At 37.5% G+C, this 23,941-nt stretch overlaps 1 protein-coding gene across 15 annotated transcripts in view; it reads right to left on the bottom strand.

The window, feature by feature from the left end:
* The window catches only part of BIRC6 (baculoviral IAP repeat containing 6), a 190,146-nt gene that overhangs the window by 12,818 nt on the left and 153,387 nt on the right, over positions 1 to 23,941 (bottom strand). For 10 of the 15 annotated variants that reach the window (XM_075146664.1, XM_075146668.1, XM_075146669.1 and 7 more), the window contains 4 exons: positions 12,389 to 12,599; positions 2,947 to 3,092; positions 1,971 to 2,081; positions 549 to 766 (listed from right to left, as the gene is read on the bottom strand). In XM_075146664.1, coding sequence (XP_075002765.1) covers positions 549 to 766; positions 1,971 to 2,081; positions 2,947 to 3,092; positions 12,389 to 12,599 — 686 coding nt within the window. Of the gene's footprint in view, positions 1 to 548; positions 767 to 1,970; positions 2,082 to 2,946; positions 3,093 to 12,388; positions 12,600 to 23,941 lie in introns of those variants that run through there. The other 5 variants (XR_012673106.1, XM_075146678.1, XM_075146674.1 and 2 more) reach the window with 5 other exon arrangements.

Genomic DNA, 23,941 nt, shown 5'->3' with positions numbered 1-23,941 from the left:
ACATCATAATCGTATGCAGGCTGTCAGTCTGTTGATATTGATACTCTGGGTAAGTGAAGCCTTCTGCTAACGTTCATTTCTCCAGACTACAAATGGAAAGCAAAACAGAAGGAGCTAGAACTCTCCCCATTGGATGCTATTAATAGAATTTTGCTTCGAACTTCAGGTCCAGAGACATTCAGTGTACTTCTCCATACCTACTGCTTTTAATCAACTTAAATGGTCATATGCAAAGATACACTTTGACCATAACGGAGTAATAAAATTAAACTTTTCCCTTTGGATCAGCTGAAGAAGAATGAACCTTGTTCTGTGAAGTATCCTTGGCTGACAGAGCACTCCTGGGGTAGATGGACTCTCCCTACCCCCCCGGCAAATTGTTGAGAAATCAGGATCAGACTCTAAAATACTACTACTTACGTTAAAGTTTGGACAGCAGTTGAAGTACACATGAAATACTTCTGCTTTTTCTTAAGATTTAATGCACCTTCTTAAACATTTATATGCCAAGCTGAAAGAGGGAAATAAAAATAACTTTGCTTCTTTACCTTCATAATGTCAAGCCGCTCCTCATCACAACGTACAAAAACGCTGGATGAAGATGACAGAGGCAGTGATGTTGAAAGAGTCACAGCTTCTTGAGCAAGACGTCGGGCTCTGGCAGCACTGTTGGCGTCACTTGCATTTTTTACCTGAGACATGTAGTGGTAATTCACTTTAAAAACCAATTTTCCATCATCATCTTCAGAAACCATTTCAAATGTATCTAGAAGAGAAGAAAATTTTAATGCATCACGAAAACAGTGAAGTTAATATGGATTAGTCTTAAATAAAGATTCTGAGTATTAAAATCAGGAAGGTTTAATTTGCATTATACTAACATAAAAAAATACATATTTTGTGAGTTAACCATGATCACAGAAAACAAAGCACTAATAGTCCTGGGTCGAATTAATTTCTGCAGCAAATTTACAAGCTTTCATGTGCAACTTGTCAAACGTACACCATTTCTGATTTGGAAAGCTACCAGCCACTCCAGACCAGGAATATAATGATACTTATGAATACATAATAATGCTAATAAGGGAATCAGTGTGAAGCAGAGCGCCAACAGTATTTACTTGTGTGGTGGTTGCAATGTTATTAGAGAATCATAAAAAATTACAGTGAAGCTAGTTTTCTTTAATCACTTACTACACAAAAACTGCAGCACGGCTGCCAGGGTGAAAAGCTGCCATTACAAACTTTCCTATCTCCTATTCTTGGCATACACTCCACAAACATCTGTGAGGAAAATCCCTTACAAATACAACAGCAGAGAAATGTGATTGCAAATGCTGTCACCGCAACTCAAAAAATACTCAGAGAACATGTTTTTGCAATAATTTTATAGCTCTTTTTGGATGAGATACTATTTGTTCTTTATGAATTTTTTTTGAACACATTCCCTTTATGGCCAAAATAAGCACCGATTCCCATCACATTTTCCAAATGCAACATATTGCACTCCCTGAAAGGATACAATGAAGCTTACTACAGTTTCATTTTAAAAAAGACATTTTGATCTGAATTCTATTCCATTTAAAAAATAAAAGCTACATTAACAAACATATATATATACAGTCATATATGAGCTTTAAAAAAACCTACTGACATTTCAATATAATTTGAGGACTGAAAGACTCACAAATCATTACTGGAATGAAAACATGAACACCATCGTTGAATTCCTCTGGTCCCTTGAACTAATCTAGTGTATGCTTAAAACATTTCTTATTAGTTCAAAGAGTGCATTAGTTGGTAACCTGAAAATACGGACTTACATAATTTTCCATATGTGAGAAGTATCAGTAGTCACATATGTAAAAAAGTTGGTGATTTTCTAAAATAATTAGGGATTCTGTCAACAGATTGCATATTTCTTAGGTATCTGCTTTCTAAGACACAAATATTCACAGTTCTCAACCTACCAAACTGGAGTTTTTTCATGACAGCCACATACTTTTCTTCAAGAGACCGTAAAACAGACAAAGGCTTGGGCTTCACAGCAGCCTTTTTGGAGTATTCAGCCATCTTCTTTTCTGTTATACAAAACGTGATGACTATTTGTAGTTAACCATGTAATTTTGAGACAAATACAGCAAGCACATGGGGATTATTTAACTTGAAATGACATTTCATGGTGACATTGTTTGCAGAGAAGTCTGAAAACTGGGGATCACTCACAACATACAAATCTGTTTTTCTCACTACTATATATGTCATTATGTGAACAGCTCAAAGTAAATAAAGATCGTTAGCTCAGCTCAGAAATAATTCATGACTACTGCTGCTATGAATATTCTTTTATTGTTTCTTCTAATTTTTTCTTTTTTTTTTAAAATTTAAAATAGGAAGTATGATATATGCATGTGTGGATGGACATTCACACATGTATTCTTGATGTATTCTCCAAGATCAGGAGCTGATTATACACACCTTTTTAAAATCCACTCCCCCAATTAAGCTACTTAATCTTTAGTTTTCTTTACTAGACAACCAGATGGTCCTATGAATGTCTGCAGGTTCAACCCATAACTTAGATTTCTGTTCTGCATTCATTAAGTTAAGAGTTAATCTAATTCATAAGATTTCGTTTTAACAGCAAAGGCTTTACTATTAAAGCTCATGTATGTTGTCTTCTGCCAAGAAAGAAAAAAAAAAAAAGGTGCTACATAATTGTGCTGAAAGTCATGAGATGTACTCTCACTTACCTGAATTATTCTGTTTCGTGATCGAAACGTTTAAGACTACCACAAGGTTCCAATCGACTTTGAAAATGTAGTCAGTGGTGGGGGCAGGAAAGAAGTATTTTTTCTTGCTTTTAAGCTAACTTATAAGTTATCTAATGATGAAAGTATTACAAATAAACACTATACAGTATTTATAAAAGTATTTCTATTTTACCTTGGTTTGCTTGGCGCAAACTGGTGGTAGCAGCGTAAACTATCTCCGCAGTCTTTTGGATGTCTGGTACCAAAAGCGTCAGTCCCTCTGGTTCTTGATCAGAAGTATCTGGTTTTACTCCTGTTTTAGCTTTGTCTTTTTTAGACCTGTTTTTGGCAAAGGCATAGGATACAGCATGAGGGAATATTTTTCAACCAGTCATACAGTACTCAGCATATTTGTCAACAGGGAAAAATACCAAAGATTAAAGATCAAGATTAAAACAAGTCTTATGAAACAGAATGTCTCTATGTACCTCCAGGTTAATCACTGAATGCAGCAATCAGCTGTGACAATACTGAACATACAGTCTTGATTTGACAAACAGAAATACATCTGATATGAAGAGTAAAAATATGAACACAAAGCCAGTGATACCAGTATACTAGTTTCTGCTTCAACCAGTTACTATTTTTGATTGTTACGCCTGCATGCTGACCTTATGTTTGAACATTTTCAAACTATTAGAAAAGCTTACAAAATCAGCATAAGAAAGATCATGTCATGAATGTGTACTTCATCCATCCACCTGGTGCAAAACCAAGTCCTCAATAGGTAATACAGAACTCCTCCCTACTGCACAGTACACTAGTGATTCTTTAAAATACACAACAGTAAAACACTAGGAAACCTCTAGTAAAAATTCACAGTATGTCTATGAAGTACAACCTAGGCATCACAAGAGAGTGGGTCAAAAATGAAGCTTGTCTCTCTCTGCAGTTCTCTTCTGGGCTATAAATTCAAGACCTTTTATTTCAATAAACAGTTTAATGTAACATAATTTTAAAAGTCTTACAAATATAGAATATTATACCGGATACTTAAAATCAATGTCTTGCAAATTAAAACGTCAATTTAAACACCTCCAATTTTTATAATGAAATAATCTGAAAACACAGTATATACTAACACCATTGTTTGATAGAAGCTAATTGCCTAGTAATTTAAGATCTATTTAAATATTTTGATTATGATAACCCAGTCTTTACTAGCATATTTATTCAATTGTTGAAATTAAGACATGGTATTTGATAACACTGTAACCTAAATGTATCTATTTAAAAGCTGCTGTGTTTTAAGAGCTAGCATAAATTTACATTGTTATCCTGCAAAATTTAAGAGATTTTAATGCTAACAGCCCCCAAATTATTTTACTGTAATTTCTGTATTTTTTTCGTTTTAATAGCACTTGTTCATCTTAAGATCCAAATAAATTCAATAGCCAAGAAGCACTGGTTTTCTCTTTCCCGCTACCATACCCAGAAGCAAAACAGAAAGCTACCCACACAAGAAAAATTAGCATTTTAATGCTTTGATGTCCCAAACGTGTTTTAGCAATTCCAAATACTATATCCTTTCTGTATTTTAGTCTAGACTGAAATCATGCATAAAGAAGGAGTCTTTAAACTATTCAACAGAGGTGATTGCAGCAATACTGACTCTTTGTACCTAACCAAATGAGACTATCCCTAGAGTGCATTAATAACAAAATTTGTTACTGCAGCATGGTGTATCTTCCCTGTTCCAGATTTAATCCAAAAGGACGTTAGCCCGTTGTTGGCTTCAAGCAACACGGAGCTTTCAGGTGCTCAAAGTTAGGAGGAAAGCATCAGAGCCAAATAGTGTCGTTCCGTGTTTGAGGAACAGTTTAAGACAAAGAAGCAGCAGCTGCCTCTCCCATTCATACTTTCCAAAATCCTCATCACTGCCTTTTTCCTTGGGGAAATCTAAGCCAGTATTTTTACAATAACCTAAAATGTATATATTTAAGCCCACTAAACCTCAGTGATACCTGTTTTAATATCACAGACATGCTAGCAGCCACCAGTCCCAAGAAAGGTGTACAGATTTAGAACTGCTTGCTGTTGATGTAGAATCCTTAAGCTATTTGCCACAAAACCCTTGGAGAAATTTTGACTAAAATGAAATGTCAGTGGGCTTATCCAAGAAAGAGATGCGTGAAAAGCAACGAAAATGTGACTGGTGAAGATACTGAAAGTGAAATTAATTCTTACAAATTTATTTTCAAGACAGTTATCTTGTCTTGAGGGCTTTTACCTTCCTCATGGTTTTACTTCCTCCTACTTGGTCTTAGAGTAAAACAAAAATTAAAGCGTTGGCCTCATTAGACAAAAGGCTTAACCAGATGCTTAAAACCTCCTACAGATATACTGAGTTACTGACAGTCAACTACCTAAGCAGACAAGGAGTATGTACCTAGTTGAAGCAGTAGGAGAAGGAGACACATACTCAAATGCAAATTCTCAGTACCAATAACAGAATTTCCGCTCATTCCCCCTGCTGTCCGGAAAGTTAACACTTCAGCACTTTTGAACTATCACAAAAGAACGTATTTTCTTCATGTCCCTTTTACCACCAACACAACTATTCTGTCCACTGTTATCCCGAGCAAAATAGACAAAACCCTCCACTCCTAAGAATATACCTTTTAAATCAAGGGTAGGCAGAACAGCTCTACCCTGTCACCTCTAGGTATCTGGAGCTTGTGTGATGGTCTACATGAGCAGGCTGCCTAACTCCCCAGTCAGGCCAGAACTCCGACTGCATAAAAGCCATTTAGGAAGCAAAGTGCAGGAGTGATGGCACCCTGGATGCCAAGAAGAAACAAAGTCTCATATTTGACCTTGATTCTGCCTAAGCAGGGATGTCAGTCAGGTTCTTAGTGAGTATAAGCTAGCTAGCATCACAAAACCCCCAAATCGGGCATACTGCCTTATCAACATTTAGTTTCCTCACACAAATCGTGCTTGTACATTCTAATGGTTAGGGTAAAGACTTTTTTTTTCTCTCTTTTGGGGAAAAACCCAACTGATACTGCCATAATTTGTAAGACTCCTATTAATGATGACCTCCATTTTTTCTTCCCTCATTTTGCCTTCCTAACCTTGTTTGATTCAAATCTTTTGGTGTCTAAATAAGAATACCGACTTAGCATGACTAATCCTGCACAGTTCGTAAGATGTCCCTACATGACCTTCTTTACATATTTAGTGTTACACACAATTATTTGGAGTTATTTAACAATACTTTACAGCTTGTCAGTTTATTTACAATCTACATATGGTAAACCAAGTAATTTCCTAGACTCTAGATGGGGAAATCTGTCAAAGGTTCCCCAGTGGTATACATTTTCACACTAATTATAATTTGTAAAGTTCACACAGTTTTGCCAACTCTAGCCATCTGAGACAGAACTGAATTTCATTGCAGACATGAGCTATTACGCTTGATTTTATGTTTCTTTTACATTAGAAGACCACAGCAGCCCTTTCTAAAATCATATCCTTACAATATGGTTTACCATGACTACTAAACAAATGCAATTTAAAGAAAATTAGGTAAGATTAAAATCTCATGTGAAACAACTCTGGAACGGCAGATGGTGTGCAGCTTGTCCGTATACCCATCTCCCTGATGTAACAACACACCCTGGTCTAGAAAATCTAAAAGTCTATATAGTTTCCTAAACTATATGGTTATAAAAGGGGAGAGACAAATGTAATTCAAAGCCCTGTGAAAAAGTTGAATGGGTTTTACATGTAACTGATGCATAGATGAATCTGACAACACTTGGAGAAGTGAAGATCAAAGGCTCCTGTGGCCTCTGTAAGCCTGCTGTGGCCTATTGGCCTGCTGTACGGAACCTAAGTAATAAATACTTTAACAGGCTTTGTTAGGTTTGGTCTTGGAGGTGGGGAGCAGGGCTTTCAGGGCAGTGCAGATGTTACTTTAAGGACGAAATTACAGCAATACCAAAGATAATTTTTTAGTCCCCAAACCCGTTTCTCAGTGTAATCTCAAACACGTGGTATTACTTTGTGTGCACCTGAAAAAGCAACCTGGTGACCATTCTACCACTTGTGAGCACGTGTAACATGGGCAAACCAAATTATCAGTTGAGAAAACGTCATCCTCCCTTCTTGGTATCACCTCCACTTTTATACTGCTGCTGTACTCCTGCCTGGATTCAGAGCCGCAGCGAGCTCTCTCCAAGCTGTGCGTGATACACAAGCGTTTCAGAAGGAGAAATAGGGTCCCAGCTCGAGAGAGGGAGCTGCTGGGAATTACAAGGCTCTCCCTCCACAAAAATGAATGAGAAGATGGAATACCAAAATTAGTGATAAAGCCACTGGGATCCTTCCCTCCACTGTAGCAGCCTGCATATAAATTTATGTATACAGACAAACTAACAGTGTTATCAAACTCCTGAGCTCTAATTATATGTTTTTCAATGGTATTCCAAAGAAACATGAGACATTAATAATAAACTAAGGTCAAATATATAACCATATAAATATTTTGCTGTACATTTTCTCTATTTTTAGAAAACATTTAAATGTCTGTGTTATACTGCACATTTCTTTCCACCAAGATTCTGCGTGTGAAGCAAAATTTAATGCAGTTATTTAATACAGGCCAAACCTTTATCTGAACGTTACAATTTTCAGAGCGGAGGAGGAGCCAAATATTTAATTTAGACTTAGAAAATTCCCCATATAGTTTTTCAACCATTGAAGAAAAAGCAGAGAAAATCATGTCAACTCATATTTAAAGGGATGACAGTCACTAATATATTTGCTAGAAGAGACAGTAGTGTAGATGCTAATAATTTAAGCCATTAGTTTAGCTTGTGCTAGAAGATGACAGCCTTCTCTTCACGCTGTGCTAAATGAATAATGAATGATACACTCCCAAGGCACCTTTAATTTTTAAAGCCAATACTGATACTTACTCACCTATGCCTGATACTTAGAGGTGAACGTCATGATAGGGAATGATACCTTTATCAAAGTATTCACAAAATACAGCCAATGAACCATTCACCCTCTCTGTATGACAGAGATGGTGCTTATAGCAGAATTCTGCTCAGTTTTATACTGATGCTCACTATGTTGGGATAAAACTGCCATAGGTTTGCAACCGTGGTATCACTCAGCCCTCATGGTCCCCTACCTTCTGTAGGTTTCCACAGGTACCAAGTAGAAGTTTGTTCCTTCCAGTAATTCACAGATTCTTAAACTAATCTCCTGAAATCAAGCAAAACACAAGCAAGGGACCGTGCCTTTGCAAATAAACACTGGTGAAGGGTAGTAATCTCCTCTGAGATGGCTCCGCGTACTCCTCCTTGGGGCTTCGAGCACTGCATTTACAGACACCAAGCTAAAGCATCCCAAACCAGCAAAGGCTGCAGGACTTCTCCCTGCAGCAACCATCAGCTCCGAACATGAGCTTGAGAGTGCAGCAGAAGAAACCAACAACTGCTTTGTCTTTTAAAGAAAAATAAATTAAAACAAATTAGCCCTTAATTCTTGGGACCCAATTACAAAGAAAAAATTTTGTTTGCAAAATGCACCGTTTCACATAGAATTTCTGCAAAGTAACAGTGAAGACAATGAAAAGCCATAGCAGGGAAAATGCCTCAGGCCTACCTGGTTGTATTCTAGCACCCCCATGCAACAGAAAAACATCCAGGTCATAACAACAATGTGACAGGCAGGGCTGACACATTCAGACAACCTTGGAACTGGCAGGATTAGCCCTTAGTAGCAGTGTGACAAGTGACAGAAGTGTGAAGATGACAGAATTCCTACCTCCCTCAAGCAGTTATCATGGGGGTGGTCGGGGTGATGGGAAAGGGAAAGCATAGTTAGGAATTTTAGACATAGGCTTACTATACTCCACATTACACAAATAAGCCATCAGCTTATTTTGGCAAATTTAACAATTTGCCATGAAGCTCACCTAGCAGATGGTGGTTCAGATGAGCCTGCGTTGCTACACAGCAGCAGTTCTCTGCAGCAGAGGGCTCAGCCATCATAGCAAACAGCTCAAACTCAGCCCTGGTGGCAACCCATTACACAAGCCTGACCACTCTCAAATTAGTGACGGCTTTTGACTCCCTAGCAGTCCAACAAACAGTCATGAGAAATCATCTCATACCTAAATGTCTTCTCCATCATCCAGAATTTTCCCAATTTTCCAACAGACTATTATGGCCTTTCAAAGTAAATGAAATCAAATGCTAACTGGAATCCAAAACCAGAAATGTTCCCCTTCAAATTCTGGATCCAAGTGGATACTCTTGGTCCAACACAGAGATGACATTTGGTAAACATGCAAGTAGAACTGCTCTTCAGAGAAAGGAAATTTTTGTCTTTGAAAGCAGATGCCGTAATTATGCTGTTGTTCTGGCATTTGACCTAAACGGGACAGCAGATCGTCCCATTTAAGAAATTCATGCCAACACTTGCTTATATTGCTGGCAAACCTTCAACTAAAATGCTGAGAATTAAAACCTTCCACCCCAATGATTCCAGGCTGTTCAGGCTCTTGGTGTTTTCATCCTTGTCTATATACTGCTTTAAAGACAAACAGTATTATGCTTAAACCAACCAGTGAAAGACAAGATTTCTTTTTGTGCTGATATATCAAAGTAATACAAGAAAATTGTACAGATAATGTAACTGAACCAACCATGGAATTTTTATCAAACTCATCAATTATTGAAATAATACCGACGGTGCTTCTAAAACTGTTCTTAGTTTTCAGATCCCAAGCTGACACTGAAGAACTAGTCATACCGTATTTTATTTTACCAAATTAAAAAGAGCTTATGAGTAGTAGTCATGAGCCATTCTCACAAAGAAACTTTTTAGACTTCAACCTGGGTAAGTGACATGAGAAGATACAGGTTTCCATGCCCATTAAACCTGAGGCTAACAGATGACGAGACTAGCCAAAAAAAGTAATTCTGGTGAAGAATTTTATACATACATCTATACTGGAAATGGATTACACAGAAGCCAAATGTATTTTCTTTTCTATTTTAAGAAGATTACATATACTATGATCTACATAATATTGCCAGAAAGCACAAGCTGACGTTTTTAGATGGGTATCCAACATAAAGTACTTTATTTGTCCTTCCTAATTCTGTTTCTTTTGCATTAAGTCAGCAAAAAAATTCCACCACAGGTACATTACATGCTTGACAAGCAAGACTAGCAGTCTCAGTCAAGAAGGATTAGACGGGTAAAGTCCAGTCCATCAGGAGTTACTAGAAAGAGTTCCCAATAATGGGATTCCTCCTAAGAAAATCTCTCAGGTATTGGTTGGTAAATATTGTTAGTTTATAGTGGAAGGAAAAACATTCTACACACACCTTTTCCTGACATTATATTTAGCTTCTTTTCATGATGTTTCAGCATATGCTTAGGAACAGCACTAAATTTTGCAGGGAAGGATGGGTATTATTTCCTAATAAGCATTCTTTAAATTGGAAGCAAGTAAATAGAATCAAGAAATGAATTAATTGCTGGAAGAGAAAATTATTAAAATAAAGAAATGAAAATTTATATTGCAGCATTTGCTTTTCCAACTCCCTCAGTCAGGGCAGAAAAAGATGATTCAGCCATTAAATTCCCCCAAATCCTCAGTTTTGGAAACTAGAATGGTTGAAGACATACAGAAACAGAGATGGAAAAGATGTGAAATCTGTACCAACTACTGCTCCTCCCAGAGGCAGGAGGTATTGGGAGGCATGCCGGGGTTCCTTCCTTCTGTGTGTGCTAGTCTGGTGACTGTGCCTTCAAACGGCAACCTCATGCAGCACTGACTTAATCAGTCAAGTGACTAAAAACCAGGCCCTCTCAGGCTTGTATCCTGGCCTCTGAGCCGTAACAGAAGTGCAACTTTTCACAGAAGCTGACAGTCAGATCTCAGTGATCGCAGCATTTCTGAAGACGAGAAGCCATAGTTTTGCAGTGTGAGAATTGATGATGAAAGCAACCATAAAGTAACACAGAGTGAATCACTCAAAAGTGCTCTGAGAAGATGATTTGACCTTTGAAACAGTCAGAAAAGGCAAAAGAAACATCAAGAAGGTAAAAGTAAGTAGTTTTGGCTGTTAAAAATAATACAAAGCTGCATTGTATTTATCCAGAATATTCAGTTTTTCTTTGTCAAAGGAGAATATTTAGAGGGAAAACTGATTTAGCAGTATGGGTCCTGGTTGTTACTGAGTAGAACAGGAAAAAGACTGCCAGCCTAGCTTTTATTCTTCTCCAACATCTACGGCCCAACCAGCCAGGGGATAATAGGACAATAACAGCAGGTTTGAGAAAGCAAAACTGTCTTGTAACTGTGGACTACACCAAAATCATCATGGAGGAAAACCAGCTAACAGACTGGGCTCACACATTCCCTGGAAGAGAATCTGTGCTTATTATCGCCTTTATAACCATTTTACAAAGGGAGTTACCACCTAGAGGCTGGTCTATGGTTACTGAAAGAAACTGTCATTCATGGTTTGTCTGTATGTGCTTCCTTAAAAAGTCGGCTGAACTCTGGAAGGTGTGCAGAACAAGCTCATACAGCATTATACTGCAACGCTTACACAGCTCGATGGCATCACAGCTGAGATGGGATATTCAGATACTTTTCCATTTGTTTGCTAATTGTTCTGCCGCACTGCAAGCGTTTGAGAAGAACTGTCAAACACAGAGTTTCTCAGAGGAGGCTGGAAGATCCTGAAGCCTGGCATGGATGGCTCCGAGGCATTAGTTTGTAATTTCACATCATCTTCAGCATACCGGCTCAGCTCTGATGCCTGTGCTAATGGACAAACTATCGTATCACCAATGCATGGAAACATGCTTTTCATATGTAGCACCAACAGATACCACTAGTCAAAAATTTTCAACCATCTCTACGCAGTTAGGGTTCTCACCATAAATAACGACTCCCAAATCTTTTGCCTCCTGAACCTTATTCTTCCTGACAGAAGCCAAAGGCTTCTCTCATAACTGGTTAGCCACTGATGGAGAATCCTTTGAGGAACCTGGTCCTTACTCAATGGGTAAAGCAGTACAGGAGCATACAGAAGATAGCTGGGACATTTCTTCTAAAAACTACCATTTGGTTTGGCCCTCCCCGATCCCATTCTTTACAGAATGGGCTTGTTCAACAGCTCCCGAGGAATGCTCCTGCCTTCAGACTGACAACAGGAAATGCACAGTCCTGCGAACAAAAGATTCACCTCACTGAAGAGGGAAAGAAATTTAAGAAACATTTGAAGCTCCCAGATTCTTGAGCAGCAATTCTCTTTCTGATCAGTGGGCAGTTACCAATGAAGAGAGAAAAGTATGCAAACCTACCAGCTTCTTTGTGTCGTACAAAAAAAATTCCTTGTATATAGTGCAGTAAACCAGAATATATACATATAAACATAAATCTAGATCAAACAGATGATATGTTCTCACTCTGGATGGCAGCACCTATTCAGACAAATATGCAGAACTGAAATTTCTTTCATTTCTATATTCATAATATGCAAGTGCAAAATACAGTTTAAAGGAAGGTTAGGGATGATAAAAGTGATTACCTCAGTCGGTTGGTATAGGTATCTACACAGGTCTTCATTTTAGCCAACAAAGTCCCAACAGAAGCTTGTGACTCCAACTGTTCTTCCTCCTCTTCACTATTTTCTCCTGACAGAGGAAGCAGTAATGGTACCATCGATGTGCAGGATGCAATAGCACGGAGTAATTCTAGCAGGGCTCGGTAAAGGGGAACATGCCGGGCCATATCCAAAACTAAGAGAGAAAAACAGTTTAAAAAAATTAATAAAATTGAAGATAACCCTTCCACTCTTAGTACAGATGTTTTAAATAGAAAAGCTAGACTTTAATAAGTATTAAAATATTAATGACATTTAATGATAAAATACAGCAATACCATTTATAAGTTATGTTTTAATGGACTTGTCCAGAAAAAAATAGATGATACCTGGAAAACAAAGGCTAGCAAAGGACACAAAAGGACAAAAGTGCTAACAAAGAATGGAACAGGATTACCACATGCTATATTCCTTTCTAGTAGCTTAGCATACAATCCTGGCTCAAGTTGTATGCCAACAGTAATCGCAAACAAGTATCTGTGGAGGAAAAATTTTAACCTGTGGTGTACCAGGGTAGCATTTGCTGATTCTAATAGCATAAGCATTAATAAAGACAGACTTTTATATCACCCACTATCTACAGTTATCTTCTCCTTTGGGAAAATTTGTCTGCATTATTGCAGGAATATTTATGATCATGAAATAAATGAAGTTATCTACTAAGAAGTCTAGCTTGCTTCTTTTGATGGAGAAAGTATCATTTTAAAAACCATTATGCATTCTTCAAAGCATGCAAAGGCTCTGAAGACGTAAATTTTATCTGCATACATATGAACCACAAAACAGTAAAGATGAGTAAGAATATATATTAGGTAGGCAAACCTCACTGTCTCTAGTGTTGCTCAGTGTGATGTATATGTATTATAGAAGTAACTGTGGGTAGAATATAGATATCAGCTCCTCTGACTAGGAAAGACAGGCAGAGACACACAATTCTAAAGGATTCTCTAGCATCGCATTGTTTATTTTTCTCTTCCATTTGCTTGGACAAATATGTAATGGATGTCATTTCAACTGACTTCATATCATTAATAGAAAACCTGAAAATGTAGCAATACGCAGATACTTTAACACAGCTGCTTCCTCTGTCCCTAGGACATGCTATTTTTAACCTAACTGCAGAAAAAAAATTGCTCTAGTTCAAAGCATTTACAAATGACTGAGTTTATGATAAAATAAATTTACGCTTTTTCCAGCAAAAAAACCCCAACAAACAAAAAGTCCCTGACAACTCGCATTAGGACAGAACAAAGCATAGAACTCCTCTTTAATGTTTCATTTAGCACATCTCACCCTCCAAGCTAAAAGCGTATCACAAACTTTCATCTCCCGTCACCAAACCCTTAACTCTAAATACTGCACGATGGGACAGTATAAATAGCCAAGCAAAATTCAACAAGCAGGTTTATCCAGGTTTAGAGCTGGATTTATCTCTACCAAGAGTTCTTTGATCAAGAGCTTGCTATTCATATTTTGAAACTATTACAATGGCACAAACTCTTAACTGGGTGAAGTTCTGTGGTGTTGAACAGGAAGAAAATTTACTGAAACAAAGCACTGGTCTGTCAGGTATGGTATCATGGCTCTAAAAATATCCTGTGTCAAGATATTCCATATATTTAAAGCAAACTCCATTGAATTTAAACATTGGCATTAAGAAAACCAGTTTCAATTATCTGTCGATTCTTACATTTTAGATTTTTTTTTTATATATATATTTATATATCTCTCTCTCCATGCCTTATGCTCAGTCTCTCGTCAACAACTGCCCACAGAAAAATCCCTACAATGTGTAAAATGGCCTTAAAATAAACACAAATAGATCTGATGATGTGTGAATTTAAAAAAAAAAAAAAGAAAAAAAGGAGTGTGGAGGGGAGAGCAAGGCAAAAGAAAGGGAGAAAGGGAGACCATAAAACCCCATAGTGTAGCCCTTGCCAGAAACCACCTCCCACCTGTAGTGCTAAAGATCAAGCAGCTCCTCTATTTGATCAATAGCTGTTTATTATGAAGATAGACAGTGAAAGAGAGATATGACCTCTTAGATAACCACACCACTTAACTTCTGGAAATCTTTTATTTATTTATTTTAACCATGAAATATTCATGAGGCCAGAATATATCACTTCAAATCCTTCAGTTCTTGCTTGCCCTCTCCTTTGCTAAATGGATAGTTAAATTCAAAATTACTGTCAGGAGGGAAACTGAACTGACATAACTTTAAAATGGGAATGTTTTCCAGAAAGATAGGAGAGAATTTCTGGTTTTAGCGGATTCAACTCACTTGCACTGCTTTGCAACTGTTCCCATGTGAAACAAATGAAAAGCATTCACTTGGTTTCAATTTAAACAATCTTTTAGGGAACAACTACCAATTTCTTCTACCTTAATGCTAGACTCTTCTAAACTTAATTTCTTGATAGCATGATGTGTCTCACACTATTTTTGTCCAAGGCCTTTATTATACTTAACTAAGGATTATGACCCATGCAAGTGTGTTTGTCTGTCCAAAATGCCAGAATTCTCCCCCATCCCCAATCGAAATCCTAAAAATGTTTATCAAGACTGGATATCTGGATAACTATCAGAAAAACTGGCTGTAAAGAACTCAAAAGTGACAAATTACTGTTTATTACCTTTATTTGGCAGTTCATCTACTCCTTGTGCCTACTTTGCTTTCAATTGAAAGAGAATGCCAAACTGACTACAGTATATGTTTTCTGCAGACACGGCTCTGCTTTCCGAAATAGGTTAAAACGACTTAAGCATTTTTTTAATCTCTATATTTACATGTAATTAGATGTTCCAAACTGGATAATGCTCAATTTTTAAGACATATGTTTAAGCCACTAGGACTACAAGACACTCCTTTGTAAAATAACTCCCTCGCCCAGATCTACTGTTTGCTAACCTGTCCATCTCCTCCCGGCGTGGCCAGCTGCATCTACAGATGTCCTAACAGCACTTTTTTGGACTGACAGAGGCTTAGCAAGTCCAGCAGCATTCAAACTACAGCCTCAATGTTCAGGCTGTACCACTCAAGACTCCATCATCATCTTTACTGCTTTTAATGTTTGCAGCATATTTAGTTAGTTGGGATTTAGTTTACTAGTTGGGATAGACATCTTCCCTTTAGATATCATTATGTATATATTTGGGGAGAGTATTTCAGAAATATAAATGATACAGCTTTGTTAAAAAAATATCTAGATCCTGTAAAAAATCCTTTAAAGGAATTGAATTAAAATACTAAAAATAAAACACAAATCTGCAAATTAACAGATCCTACTTCCATCAAATAGAAGCAACGGAACCTTTGGACTATCATCCTCACATACAGGTATCTTACCAACTAAGACGCCAGCAATTTGTATTTTAAGCAAATATAAACTTCAATGAAAAACAAGTGTTAAAAGTAATCCACTGTTTTCTTCAAAGTATGCTATTCCTTGGGAACATATCCAACTTTCTTCTGCCTGACTGAATTGGGCGATGCAGGTGTAGCGTAACATTTTACTCGAATTAAATAAGGTAGCTTCTTGTGTAGGAAAGAAAATCCAACACATCACAAAATAGAAACAAATACTTTTGCTTATAGCAGAGCTATAATTTGAATAGCATTAGCACATCTTAAAGATGTCAGAATTGTTTTATATGGGTACTTCAGTCGTATAAGAAGGCACTAACAACATTTGATTTATATGGGCATGCACGTAAGCGTGCCAAACTGCACATACACAGCATTCCTAAGAAAATGAAACCGGGAGATTAAAATTCTTAGCTTTGTAAACATGACAGATGGATGTATTATCCAGGATTCTCTGTTATCCCAAAGTCAAAGACTTTATTAAATAATGACAAATATCTTTTCCAAACAGCTCAATTTAGTGCTCTCAGACTCCCACACTGAGTACGCCTGGGCTGTCCCGGCTGTTAGGCACACTCAAACTGTCTTTCACATCTGTCCATCTTTGCGCTGTCGGTGCTCCCCGATTCTGTGGGGCAGTGAATTGCTGAGGAAGGTCCAACCCCCAGTACCAGGGACCAGTTCAGAAGCTCCCCCTTGTTGACTCTCAAGCAGACTCTCAAGGTGCCTGAGAGAGCCTATCTGAACTTTTGCTAGGTTTCTTGAGCATTTCTTCAAATGACTACCATATGCCACATACTTACGTCACAAGAGAGGTAAAGGTTAAATTATTTTATTACTAGACTCAGAGCAGGGATTTGCACTCAGTTTTTATCCTGCTTCCTTGTCTGCCTTAAACATGGCCGGCAGGACAGGGCCGCCTGGCGACAACAGTGTTGTCTCAGAAAAGGCTCCAAAGCCAGTGCCTGGAACGTGGCTTTTGCACCGCCTGCCCCAGTCTGCTTCCCCTGCGAGCTTCCTATGTGCTTCTCAGCTTGCATTCAGATAGTGCACATCAAGGTCTCACCTTTTGGCTACACCAGTAGTTAACCAGTTCAAACAGTGGAGCATGAGCAGCCAGCTGCAGGAGACCTGTAAAACAGCCCCTCGCCGATGGCCGGGAGGTGGCTGTGACAGCCCAGGGCGAGGGAGCAGGGCCGGCAGGTGACAGAGAGCAGCAGGGCAACACCACCTCGGGGTGGGCAGCAAGACAGTGACAGCAGCACTCTTGAAGGTTGGAATCCCAGTGCTACCACAGACAGCCGATTTAAAGGATAGTAACAGCAGCATCTTTATTACACCTTCGTTTTATTAATTGCAGGAATTACGAGTTCTAGAAGGATGAGTGGACATGTCCAAAAAACAGGCCAATGACTTACCGGCCTTGATAATTAGCAAGGAAGTTCACTGTAGCCTTTCTGGACAACAGGCAGCATGCATATATACTCACAATTCACATCAAAAAAGTTTCTCGGGTCTAAATTTATTCTGTTGCATTTATGAAAAGCAGAAATCTCAGCATGGTCACTGCCATTTACTGAGATAGGTAGGGATGGCAAACATCTGGAAAACATCTCATGGGATAAGGTCTCATCCCTCCCTCCAATTCCTTTGGGTAATAAAGGGCAAGTTTTTCTAGAATCACTACAATTCACTTAGCCTCTTGCCACACTATTTGCAATTTAGAAAGACACTGAAGGCTAAATAGGTAAAACAAACATTTCATAGAACCAGATCTCCCTTATATGCTAATAACAAGCAATTCTGATTTGAGGAAGTGGTGGAGGGAATAGGAGTCTGACTGAAGTTATTTTAAGAAGTCTTAACTTTCAGAAACTGCTGAGCATCCCGTCTTTTGAAAACTGCAGTCTTTCACAAATGCCTAAAGGTCATGAGATATTAAGGCACTGATCACATTTTTGAAAACTTCTAGACACAGCCTACTTATTCCTGGGAAACAACTGATTACCATTCAAAGATTGTGTGTGTGATTTCAAAACATTTCAATTGCTTTCCACACATCTATTTATTCATCACCAATATGGATCTATTTCTTACAAAGACCTAAACCTACCCCTATGCAATTACAACCTTAATATAATGAAAAAGCACATGAGGGCAGGTAGTTTCATAAGATCAAGGTATCACCTTAAATTGCGTATGTATCTGTAACACGATAATGGCCCAACTGAGTCTAATACTCCTTTGCTTTCTTTTAATATTATACAATATTCAAGCAAAGAATAGCCAGGCCTAATGGCCCATTAAATAGATAGCACCGAACAGCAATAAATTTTTTTTGCAATTCATTTAACATCCTCGGTACAACTTAACTGGCTATGAATAAGATTATGAAACTTATTTCCATTGCAAAGGATATTTAAAACATATCATAAAGAATATGCACATTTATTTGAAAATAAAGGAAATTATTAATATAGCATATCCATTATATCAAAAAACCTTCACATTTTACAGCAGAATAAAGAAACAAATAGAGAAGAATAATTTGTAAGAAAATGATGAAAAGTTGCATCTAATGCGAAGGCCTTCTTGCTGTGATTCTCACTGTGACCAAACTAGGAATTCCTACCCCAAAGAGCTTACAAACTTGATGTAAAATAAAACAAAACAGACACCTGAGGGGAAAAAAACCCCAAACACCTTAATTTTACATATATCACATTGCCCAATGCACTCCCTCCCTGTTTCTGTACTACGAGAAAAGCTGTATATAGGTGGTCTCAATCTATCTCTCATTTACTAACTTGCTTCATTTCAGGACTTCTTGAATTTCAGTTATTTTAGAGGCCCACAAAAGTATGACTTTTTCAAACTACTTTTTCTTACATGCAATTGCTTTTCACTTCTGACCAATACACGACTGGCTTTCTGCCAGTTGAAAGAAAGAAGGGTGTGCTGGCAGCCACAGCAGAAGGCACCACTGGAAACTCTTTCCAAATTACAGTCATTTTATTTGTTTTCTCAAAGAGATCTGCCACTGCAAACACGAGAGGGATGGTCGTGAATAGACAATTAAAAGGAAATAATTGAAAAGAAAAAGGCATTCTGGAAAGAATGCATATCTGAAACCAGGAAATGTCATTTTAAACCAAAAAATTCTTGCAAATGGCTACAAGTGTGGCTTACATTATACAGATCAGAAGAGGGGAAAAAAACAGGTTAAAACTTGAAATTAACAAATTGACCTCTATAATCAAAGATTAAGTTGAATTCTGATTTTATAATTACGCTCTCATCTTCCATTCCAAGAGGCCTCCTTCTTGCACGGGGTAGAGTTTCCAGTGACCTAAGAGACTCCTTCAAGTCTCATTTCTTATTTTGTTTTGGTCTTGGATCTATTTTTCTCTTATTTCAATGAGACTTTATATCTTCCTGGAAAGATGATGGTTGTGTTTTGTTAAATATTCATCCAGAAGTAGCCATCTAATCCTGCCTCTGTTTTAAGTAATGTGAAAGAAAATCACTGACAGTTATGTAGAGCAGCTATATTATAAAACTGTTCAATTCACATCATGCACAAATGCTCAAAATTTACTACAGTGTGTCCAAAGCTCCCCTGCATAAAACCCAAGAAAATACCTTTGTATTCCAAGACACGTATTTTTAGTTTTTTAGTGATAAAGTTTAAAGGACATTGGTCTCATCAATTTAAGAAGCTAAAAGTAAAATAAGACATTCTCATTACCATGCTACTTACTAAAAAGTTTAAGTCCAATGTTAAGATCATGACTGGAGTACCACACACACCTGCCAATACATTTTTCTTTTTTATTTTATTTTACCTTTTTTGACCTCCGAATAATTTAAAAATAGATCTTAAAGTTCTGTCAATTTTACACTATTTCTAAAACATGCTTAGTAATTACTGAGGACATATTTTTGATGCCTCAGTATGTTATTCACAAATCTAAAACCCATAGCCATTATGAAATTAAAGACTTCAGGATCTCATTATCATATTAAAGACTCTCGGTAGCTACAAATGCTGCTGTTTAAAAAAGTCACACAAAGGAAACACTCATTTTGTATTTTTAATTAAAACCTTCAGACACAGTCTTGTGGCCACAAATACTGCCAAGCATGAGTGAGACACACTGTCTCCCCGATAGGGCCATGCATCCTTTTTCTAAATATTTTAAAACCGGAGCCGTTCCTCAGTCCCCCTTTACTGCATCTTTGCAAAAATATGATCTATGAATGCAGTCCATGCTGCAGGCAATAGTGTCAGTTCTAAATACATCATGCTGTGGTGCCTCTTGATTTTCTGTTTCAGAATCAACCCAGGGCAAGCCTCTTTTATAATAGGCCTAATTAACACCCTATGTTCTGCTCCGTTTTGATAGGAAAAAAAAGATTGCCCACAGAGTATTTCAAAATCAGATCTCTTTAAGAAAACATTAGCCTTCGGGTAAAAATAAAACAAAAGCTTTCTAAATATTGTCATCTTGCAATAATTTAATTAGCTTGACTTTTTCTTCACTTTTCTTTATAGGAATAACACAAGCATTTTCACAGTACCATTTTGAGTATCAGAAAAAATGGCATCAGAAAAGACTAGTCCCCTTGCACAAGGAAGCAGGAGAAGGGGGGGGTTAAGCCCCCTTACAGGTCATGAGTTACCAATCCTGTGGCAGAGCAGTAAAACAATACAAGAAGGGTGGGCCTCTGAATTCAACGTGTACAGTGTCAGGCTCCAAGTTGATTATTATTGTTGTTCAGATACAGCCTTAAAATTTTGCTCTTCTGATGTCAGCACTGAGCCCATTAGCAGTCAAAAAAAAAAAAAAAAAAAGATCAGATCAAATGTATCGTGGTTTAACCTTAGCCAGCAACTAAGCACCACACAGCCACTCACTCACTCCCCCCACTGGAAGTTGAATAGAAGTTAGAAATTATTTAATGAGACTGCATTCAATCATTAGTACCGCTTCAACACCATGTGCATTTTTCCCCTTTCTCAAAGAGACAGGACAGAACTGGAACAGGGATGAGTGAAAGGCGACTAAACCCAAGGTAAGGGAATGAGCTGCTGTACTATCCAAAATGAAATAAACTAAGACTTTGCAGCCTCAGTGACTAATGAAGTGTATCATAAAGGTTTTTTTTAAATTATGAGTGGTAAAAAAAGTGAATAGAATTGGACTGATCAATACATTCAAAGGAACAGACGCACCATTAGAAGAAATAGTGCCACTTGTAAAAGAACATACACTACATAATACATCACTGTTAAGCTTTGGAAAAGCTTAGCGCTAAATGCTGGAGCAGTAAATATTGTTACAGGTTCAAAAGTAATTGGGTAAATTCATGTCAGAACAGGCCATCAAGGGCTAATAAATGAGGAGACACCACCCTTGGCCACATACTAGCAATACCAGGGCAGCATCAGTATGTCAGCCCCATCCCTATATTCTCCCATAGGCATCTGTTATTGTCCACTATTGGTGATAAAGTAATGGGCTAACAACCTTGGTCTGTCTTGGCATTGCTATTCTTATAAGTGTCTTCTAGGAAACTTGGAAAAAAAAAAAAACAGTTTAACTGCAATATAAAAGGAAAACTGTGTTCAATTATAGAAGCAAAAATGCATTGCTCAAGTTCGTTGGTCAGTCATCTGGAGTCAGTGTAGTAACGTGGCTCAAGGGAGTAGACCATTGCTCTTAACTATTTCTGGTTTGCTTATTTTTAAAGAATATTTGATTTTTGTGAAGTTAAGTATTTTCAGGAAAATTTTGTTTACAAGTAAAGTCAAACAACACTTAAAAACTTGTCACAAATGTATCCATGAATCCAGAAAAAACGTTTGCCAGAAAAAGCATGAGGCGTTATTCCATTAGGCCGGTGTGTACAGTTGAGTAAACAGACACTATCTCCTGTATTTCGAAAGGACAGGGAAAAAAACCCCAAATGATATAAAAGACATAAAAAACAAACTGAGCTTTTAAAGCATAAGTGACTACTAAAACCATGCGTGGTCCCCAGTTTTGGAGATACACTATTTCCATGCCACACTCTGGTCCCTGACAATGGAATTGATTAGAGAGCTCACTCTCTGCCATTAAATAGTGCTCCAAATAATCTTGAAAAGGTGGTCAGGTAATGAAGGAATGCTTCTTGGAGGCTACAGAGCCATCTAACATGGGGGGGGTGGGGAATTCATAATCAAGTAAGAATAAGTAATGAAAACTAAAAATGCAAAATTCTATATTCATTTGTTTTGTTTGTTTGTTTGAAAAAATGGCCCGGTAGGCATCAGCGTAGAAAGGATGTGAGCAGAGTATTGCAGAGGAAGTTCATGCTGCCACAGGATCCAACCCCACTGCAACTTTTAAGAATCTGTCCTCTGAAAGATTGCTGGTTTTACCCAACATCAGTTCTTTAAAACCAATAAAATACGAAGAAACACAATTAAAGCATAAAGCTATAACCAAATCATGTTTGTATCCAAATCTAGAAAACAAGTGTAAGGAAGCATCAATGTAAAGCTACAGGATTGCTCTGTATTATCAAATAAATACATAATGATATAAAGAAAGGCATAGATAAAAGAAAAATATAAAAAAAGTTATGAAGAAAGATATATATAAAGAGAGGCATTCAGAGACTGCATGAGAATAAAGTTTTGTGCCTGGTCAGGGGATGAAAAACAACTTCATTATTAATACAACTCTTTACTATGGCATTTAGTAAGATAAAACGGACCAATAATTTCTATTTGAGGTAGAGGTAATGAAATAAATCTAATATTAAAAGTAAGCTAGAAGTATCAAATTAATATTCCACTTAGCCAAGAAAATAAGAAAAATATTTTCTGTAGAGAAAAAAAAAAAAAGATTTAAATATTCTGCAGACAAAACCTTTCCTGAAAAAGTAAAAATAAAACAAAAACAAATCAGGTGCAAGCTTGCCTACCACCTCATGTTAAGTGTCTCAAGTGCAGGCACTCCACAGAGATGGAAGGAAAGGTATCGCTACTCTAAGAACACAAGGATTTTTAAGGAAGTTAATCTGACTTTCATCATCCCTGCACTGGAGGAGGGAATAGTGATTGCACTATTTTTGGCAGAGGAGTGGGCAAGCAGCCACTTGAAATGGTCCTTAGTCTGAGCGTTACCCCTTCCAGCCCATAAAACAGTCACTAGTATTTTAGAATAAGATGGGAATTGAAAATAAGATGGAAACCTGCCATTTCATTGCACATGCTGCAGAAATTGACGTGAAAATTCAAAATTAGATAATGAAGTTGCGGGGCGTTTTTAAACCATTACTTCAGCAGATGGAAAAAGGCCAAGACTTGGGTCTTCTGTTCTAACTGTCAGCAGAGGATACCAACATTATTACTGGAGTGAAAGGACGAGCGGTTCCTGTGCTTTATGGCAAGCTTTCCATACGTGTGAGTACACCTACAAGATCATGTCCTCAGGGGACAGAAAGGAGACTACTTAGCAATCTCATTCTGCCTTAAATATCTAATTATTTTGCTTGGCCAAGATGGCAGAGGCCCTGTGCATATGCAAAACAGAACCTTTATCACCTCAGTGTATTTTCTAGAGAATAGTTGGTTGTTTAAATACCAAGATGGGTTTTTGGTAAACACGCAAAGTACAGGCTGAGGAGAAAAATTCAAGCCTAACAGCCTCCCTGAGTCTAAGTTAAATGAAAGGTAACCCCTTGCACTGACTGCATATTGAAAGTGCCTTAGCGTGCAAATAGCTATGTGGCAAATTTATCAACCAGTTTAACTAAGCACCACATATGATGGGGGGAATCATCTCTGTGCACCAGACTTGTGGAATAGGAGAATTTGCACCTTCCATGCAACCTCATGCAAGTTTCTGCATTACTTATTAAAATGAATCATCCTCCATTATGTTATAGTATAATAATAAAGACTAACTCAAAAGAAAAGAAAATATTCTTTTGTTAATGAGTGGTACTATATTGAAGTTGTCCTCTGGAAAGGACAAGAAGATATAAATACCATTAAAAAAAGCTAGAATTTCTGTGTTGGAATAATCTACCGTAGATGAACTCTTTTTCTAGACTAA

The sequence above is a fragment of the Calonectris borealis genome, chromosome 3 (genome assembly GCF_964195595.1).
Source record: "Calonectris borealis chromosome 3, bCalBor7.hap1.2, whole genome shotgun sequence".
Taxonomy (NCBI): domain Eukaryota; kingdom Metazoa; phylum Chordata; class Aves; order Procellariiformes; family Procellariidae; genus Calonectris; species Calonectris borealis.
This window is presented reverse-complemented; position numbering and strand designations above follow the sequence as displayed.